Source organism: Capricornis sumatraensis, chromosome 8, assembly GCF_032405125.1.
Source record: "Capricornis sumatraensis isolate serow.1 chromosome 8, serow.2, whole genome shotgun sequence".
Lineage (NCBI taxonomy): Eukaryota > Metazoa > Chordata > Mammalia > Artiodactyla > Bovidae > Capricornis > Capricornis sumatraensis.
In genome coordinates this window covers 73,671,392-73,678,409 of record NC_091076.1, presented here as the reverse complement: position 1 = coordinate 73,678,409, position 7,018 = coordinate 73,671,392, and the positions used below count along the sequence as shown (strand labels likewise).

The 7,018-nt window shown below is 48.6% G+C and overlaps 1 protein-coding gene across 1 annotated transcript in view; it reads left to right on the top strand.

The window, feature by feature from the left end:
• Positions 1–84: 84 nt before the first annotated feature.
• SMG6 (SMG6 nonsense mediated mRNA decay factor) overlaps positions 85–7,018 on the top strand; it is a 198,909-nt gene continuing 191,975 nt past the window's right edge. Inside the window, exons 1-4 of the mRNA XM_068976479.1 lie at positions 85–196; positions 2,345–4,079; positions 4,614–4,806; positions 5,383–5,493. Of these exons, the coding sequence (XP_068832580.1) occupies positions 109–196; positions 2,345–4,079; positions 4,614–4,806; positions 5,383–5,493 (2,127 nt within the window). The 5' untranslated portion in view covers positions 85–108. The remainder of the gene's footprint in view (positions 197–2,344; positions 4,080–4,613; positions 4,807–5,382; positions 5,494–7,018) is intronic.

Genomic DNA, 7,018 nt, shown 5'->3' with positions numbered 1-7,018 from the left:
AGGGTGGGAGGTGGGTGAGCGCGCGCGCGCGCCGCCCGGCCGTCGTGGTTTCCTGGCTGCGCGCGCGGCGCTGGCGGAGTAGCTGCAGCTGTAGCAGCAGCCGCGAAGATGGCGGAGGGGTTGGAGCGTGTCCGGATCTCCGCGTCGGAGCTGCGAGGGATACTGGCCACTCTGGCCCCACAGGCCGGGAGCAGAGGTGAGTCGCGCCGCCCAGCTGCTGGGCTGGGCCTGCCCGCCCCGCCTCCCTCTCCTCCTCTGCCTCCTCCCCGCTCGGTCCGCGGTGCTCCGGAGCCCCCGCCCCTTCCCCCAACACTGGGGGCGGGGGCCGAGGGCTGGGCGGGCCCTCCCCTCCCTTACCAGCCTGAGAGCCGGTGTAGGGTCGGGCTCCGCCGCCTCCGGCCCCTCCCGGAGAGCCCAGACCGGGTTCCTGTTTCTGCCCCGTTTCTCACGGCGAAGGTGATTTCTTCCCCATTGCCCTGGCCCTCTCACACCAGCCCGTGGGTTCCCAGCTGTCGGGGGAAGCGACAAGGAGTTGGGCGCCGGGGTCTGGGGGAGGAGGGCCCCCGGAGTGTATGGTTCCCCGAGGAGTCAGCCTCAGGCCTGCCTCTTCTTATTTCCCCTTGGAGAGAAGGGGCTGGAGACTTGTAGAAGAAAAGGTTCAACAGCTTGGGATTTCTTTGCTGAACTTTTTCCCGCAAGGCAGGCTTCTGAAGGCTGCGCCACCGGAGGGATCCAGGACCTCAGAAAGCTGATTGTACTCTGGTTTGGCTTTGGCATGTGTGGGAGCATTTTTTTTTTTTTTTTTTTTAATCAGAGAGAATGTCCAACTTGCAAGTTAAAGCCTCCAGCCACACTGGGAAAACATCGGGGAAGATTCTAGTGTCTCACCTCTCCTTGGTTAGTCAGGGGAGTTCGTTTAGGAATGGTAGTTATGTTTCTGCAGGCTTACAGCTGAAGTTTGTGAAATTGATTTTCTTTGGCCATCTGAATTGGATTATTCGGGTTGTTTTCTCTCTCCTCTCTGGAAAGTGGTAGTGGTTCTTCTCTGCCCCCCACCCCCTCCCCACAGCTTAAAAAGGCTGCTGAGGGTGAGTTATTCTGGAGTTAAACAGCTTTACATTTATTCAAAATAAATGAAGCAGTCTTTTAAACTTTGGAAAATACTGAAGCGGTATCTTAAACTTCAGGGTTTTGGTTTTTTTCTTTTTCAATTTTGTTAACACCTATGGGTGTAAATACTGGAGCATGTGACCCCTGTTACAAGCTTGTTTGCACTGGTGTTAACAGAACAATACTAGAATTTTCTATAGCATTCCATTTTGAATACTCTGTAATCTCACGAAGTCCTGTTTCTTCCCTCACTGAACAGTTTAGTGGCTATTTACAGTTGACTCTCCCCTTAACAGCTAAAGGTAACTGATCAGAAAATTGATACTTGCTTATCTGTCATTCTGCAAGTTCCTGGAGCCTGGAGAGTGGTTTCTGAAGTCCAGTTTTCTTCTTGAGTGCCCCGGTCCTTGGTGTTTTGAGAGCATGTCACAATACTTCCATCATCCTCCAGGGAAAGCTCCCTTATGGAACTTTTTCCTTCTCATATTCCATCATCATAGTAGCAGTTAGTCTCAGTATTCTAATGATGATAGTCTGAGTAGTGTTTCCTTGAAATGGCTCTACTGGCTGCTGTTAGAGAGTTAGTGAGCATGAGTGGAGATGAAGAGTGTGAAAGGAACTGCTTCCTGTTTGCTTCAACCAGAGGTATGCGATTGGGTAGTTGAAAGCCTCAAGAAGAGGATTGTCCTGGCCAAGTTCAGTGACTGGAGTTGCAAACTTTTTCTCCAGAGATATCCAGAACTGTGGATTGTTATATGCATACCCCTCATTTTCTCTCTCTGCCCCCATTAGTATTTTAAAAGGACTCAACCACCCCATAAAAAATGTTAGAGGCAGAAGAGACCACAATGGAGCTGAGACCTCTATAGCAGAAAAAAAGTCCAATGCAGAACTGGTCAGAAATCTTTTATTCTGACAGTGATGAGGTAGTTTAGGATCTTGTGGATCCGAGTATGATTTGGGTAAAAATCAAAAGAATATGATTTTTTCCCCCTTGTTTCCCTAACTCAAGTGTAGGTAGCTCCAATATAGTTAAGTTTTTAGTTTTGCCAGATGCTGAACAAATATCTTAAACCTAGTAGAATTTCCATTTCTGCAGAAAGTTGCTTCCTTGTCCATCATTATGAACACTTGGACGTGTAATTCTTGCTTTACTTTTAATGACAGTTTTTTTCTTCTTCTTCCCCTTTATTCTTCCACCTTTTCCTCCCCAACACTCTCTCCAACATGGCAGAAAATATGAAGGAGCCCAGGCAGCGAAAAGATAACAGGCGCCCAGATCTGGAAATCTATAAGCCTGGTCTTTCCCGACTAAGAAACAGACCTAAAATCAAGGAACCCTCTGGGAGTGACGAATTGAAGAATGAAGTTGTTAATGACAGAGATTCTTCTGCTGTTGGAAATTGTACCCAGCTCATTAAAGATGTCTGCAAAGACAACCCACAGCAAAATGGTCCTGTAGACTCAGAAAATATTCGGGCACAGGAGTCCTTTCCTGGGACTGTTGGACAAGAGGATCGAAGCCTAAGAATTATTAAGAGGACAAAGAAACCAGACATGCAGATCTATCAGCCAGGAAGGCGTTTGCAGACTGTTAACAAAGAAGCCACCAGCCGGGTGGAAGAGGAAGAAATCCTCAACCAGGTAGAGCAACTGAGGGTAGAGGAAGATGAGTGTAGGGGAAATGTGAAAGAGGAGGTGGTGAGCAAGCCAGACAGAGAGGAGGCTGAAAAGAGCTTAAGTGGTGACAGAGTAAGGGCTGCAAAGGGAGAAAAAGGAAAGAGGGTAGAAAAGGGGGAGGGGGTGAAGAAGGCGATCGAAGAATCGGCTCCGGGGAAGCCGGGTTCTGCCAAGCGTTACTCCCGCTCAGACAAACGCAGGAACCGCTACCGCACTTGCAGCACCAGCTCAGCCGGGAGCAACAACAGCGCCGAGGGGGCTGGCCTGACTGACAGTGGAAGTCGCCGCCGCCGCCAGGATCGGACCAAGGAGAGGCCTCGACTGAAGAAGCAGGTGTCTATGTCCTCAACTGACTCCTTGGATGAGGACAGAATTGATGAGCCCGATGGACCACGGAGGAACTCAGAGAGGAAGAAACATTCAGAAAGAAGCTGGTCTGGCCGAGGGGAGGGAGAGCAGAAAAGCAATGGTAAAGAAAATCGAGGTACTCTTCGAGTGACTTTCGATGCAGAAACCATGAACAAAGATTCCCCAGTGGTGAGGTCTGCCAGGGAAGAGGTGGATAGGTTAAAGCCAGACAAAGGCTCGAGCGGTGGGGGCAAAGGCTCTGAGAAGCAGGAGTCCAAAAACCTGAGACAGGAGCTTCGGGGTCGCGGCCGGGGCATTCTCATTCTCCCTGCCCACACCACTCTGTCGGTCAGTTCAGCCGGTTCTCCAGAGTCGACACCTTTGGGACCTCGGCTTTTATTTGGAACTGGTAGCAAGGGAACTCGGAGTTGGGGCCGGGGAGGCACCACTCGACGATTGTGGGACCCAAACAATCCTGAACAGAAACCCGCTCTAAAGAGCCAGACGCCGCAGCTACATTTCTTGGACACTGATGATGAAGTCAGCCCTACCTCTTGGGGTGACTCACGCCAGGCCCAAGCCTCTTACTATAAGTTTCAGAACTCCGACAACCCCTATTATTACCCCCGGGCACCAGGCCCTGCCTCCCAGTATCCTTACACAGGCTACAGCCCTCTGCAGTACCCGGTGGGCCCTACGAACGGTGTGTACCCAGCGCCTTACTACCCGGGCTTCCCAGCTCCATCAGGACAGTATGTGTGTAGCCCTCTCCCTGCCAGCACCATGAGTCCTGAGGAGGTGGAGCAGCACGTGAGGAACATGCAGCAACAGGAACTGCACCGGCTCCTCCGGGTGGCTGACAACCAAGAACTGCAGCTCAGCAACCTGCTCTCCAGGGACCGCATCAGTCCTGAGGGCCTGGAGAAGATGGCTCAGCTCAGGTATGGGGGGGAGAGTCCCATCCTGGCTGAAGGGGAGTAGGAATAAGCTGGAGGTGTATAGGGCCCCAAAGCTGAGGAAGGGAGAAGCCTTTCAGATAAACTCCCAGGTGTTACCTCCCTTTCCCATTAATTTTTATAAGGGAAGGGAAGTTAGGAAAAGAACAGAGCAGAAAAAATTTGTTTCTAGTCCTAGAAATGATGGTGCTTCCCACTTTTTAAGAAGAAAAAAATCTTTTAATAGAGCATGGACTCTGGATATGGAAAAGGAAAGTGCCAAGAAATAAACAGCATGTACCCTGTTACTTTGGCTATTAAATTCAGGTAGAGGTATATGGGGAAGAACTACTTTCCTAGACAACTTGTCTATAGAATGACATTCTGCTGTGCAGAATGGAAGCTAGAGTGAGAGCTATACCTGGTGGCATTTTGGATTTCCTGCCAAGGAAGGTGTGTGATTTGCAGGAACCTCAGGTCTTGGGTCTAGCCTTTCCTGTGGTTTATTTGGAGCTAGAAGTTGCATGTATTTTATTCCAGAGCTGAACTGCTGCAGCTATATGAGCGCTGTATTCTATTAGATATTGAGTTCTCTGATAATCAGAATGTGGATCAGATCCTGTGGAAGAATGCTTTCTATCAGGTGATTGAGAAGTTCAGGCAGCTTCTCAAGGATCCGAATGTTGAGAACCCAGAACAGATTCGGAACAGACTTTTGGAGCTCTTGGATGAGGTAAACCATCATCTTTATGCCCTCAGGATAAAGGCTTCAGCATTGTTTAGTTGTGATGAGTTTTTACCACCCGAAATACTATGTTTTATAATAGAGCTTTGACCACAAACTTTATGCTCTTTTCTTGAGTTTAGGCCTACCCTTCCTCTGTTGCTTCCTTGACACTATAACTTACCTGACTGGTGGAGTTAGTTTTGAGCTTGGAAGCTTTCTGAATGTCTTACCTGGAGTGTGTGTTCATGTGTGTGTGTGTTTTTGACTGCACCTTGCAGCATGTGGGATCTTAGTTCCCTGACCAGGGATCAAACCCATGCCCCCTGCATTGGAAGCTCAGTCTTAACCACTGGACTGCCAGGCAAATCCTGTGTGTGTTTTCATGTCTTTAAAACCATGGAAAGGCTTATGCTATTAATTTGTCTTGGGTTTAGTTGGTGGCCACTAAATACTGCACATACCTCCCTTAACATCTGCTGGCTGAACAATAGCAGAACTATGAAAGGGTTACTTGCCTCAGTTTCTGGGTAGAATGAATCAGAACAGGCTGATTTGGCTGATTTTTATTTTTTCTCTTTATAGGGTAGTGACTTCTTTGATAGTTTGCTTCAGAAGCTGCAGGTCACTTACAAGTTCAAACTGGAGGACTACATGGATGGTCTTGCCATTCGCAGCAAGCCATTACGAAAGACAGTAAGCCAGCTTCTTTATCTTAAATTTATTCATTCACTTAGCATTTATTTAGTGTTAGTTCATTGGAAGGAGTGATGCTGAGGCTGAAACTCCAATACTTTGGCCACCTCATGCGAAGAGTTGACTTATTGGAAAAGACTCTGATGCTGGGAGGGATTGGGGGCAGGAGGAGAAGGGGATGACAGAGGATGAGATGGCTGGATGGCATCACCAACTCGATGCGTGTGAGTTTGGGTGAACTCCAGGAGTTGGTGATGGACAGGGAGGCCTGGCGTGCTGCAATTCATGGGGTCGCAAAGAGTCGGACACGACTGAGCAACTGAACTGAACTGAACTGAATGTGCTGGGTGTTGAGGATACAAGAATGAAAGATATAGCCCTGTGGGGGAACAGATGAATTAAAGCAACAGTTATAATGTAACGTCATAAATACTATAGTAGTGGTATGTATAGAGTGTAGAGGGCATTGGGTCTGCTGTAGACTGATGGGGGGTCAAAGAAGGTTTCTTAGCGACTGTCAGGTTGAGTTTTGAAACATGACTAGGAGTGGAAGGGGCAGTTTAGAAACAGGGCACAGTGAGAGGACCACACCTTGGGAAAGTAGAAGAAGTCAGCATGCTGATGTCTGTAATGTGGATTGGGCTGTTGGAGGAGGTAAAGTTAATGAAGGAGGAAGGGATGGATCATAAACTCTTATGTGTCATGCTGAAGATTTTGGATTTTTTTCCTGAAAGGAGTGAGGAGCTATTGATTGATTTTCAGCAAATGGATGGCATAGATATGTTCTTGGGGATCACTCAGCAATTAGATGAGTTTGGGCAAGAGTGGAGGTAGGAGAGTTGGGTGTGGGCGTGAACTGAGGTAGAGGAAGTGGAGGTGAAGAGGAGACAGATTGGAAGACTGTAGGGAGCAGCACTGAATTGCCGGCTGGTTCAGTGTGAATGTCGAGATTGGAGGCGTGAGGAGGAGTCCAGATCCTCCCCACATTTTGTGCCCTAGAAGAGAGGCTGGGAAGGAGGAGGTTAGTTCTGTTTTGAATCAGCTTGAGTAGAGGAGCTGGAAATGAACAAATGAATGTTTTAGTCTGTCTGGAGCTCTGAAAGAGCTGGAGTGGTGATAGAGATTCAGAAGTTGTCAGTGACTTCCCTCGTAGCTTAGACGGTAAAGCGTCTGTCTACAATGTGGGAGACCTGGGTTCGATCCCTGGGTCAGGAAGATCCCCTGGAGAAGGAAATGGCAATCCACTCCAGTACTATTGCTTGGAAAATCCCATGGACAGAGGAGCGTGGTGGGCTACAGTCCATGGGGTCGCAAAGAGTCAGACACGACTGAGCGACTTCACACACACACCACCTATAAAGTTGGGAAACTAGGAGAGCCAGCCTGAGAGCAAGGTGTCAGATTTTAGGGTGGTGGTGGTTAAAATGGTCAAGTGCTATAAAAACGCTCACATGTTGCAATTGCTGAAAAGTATCGGTTGGGTTGGATGACCTTATCAGGAGTTATGTTACTTGGGGAGGATGGA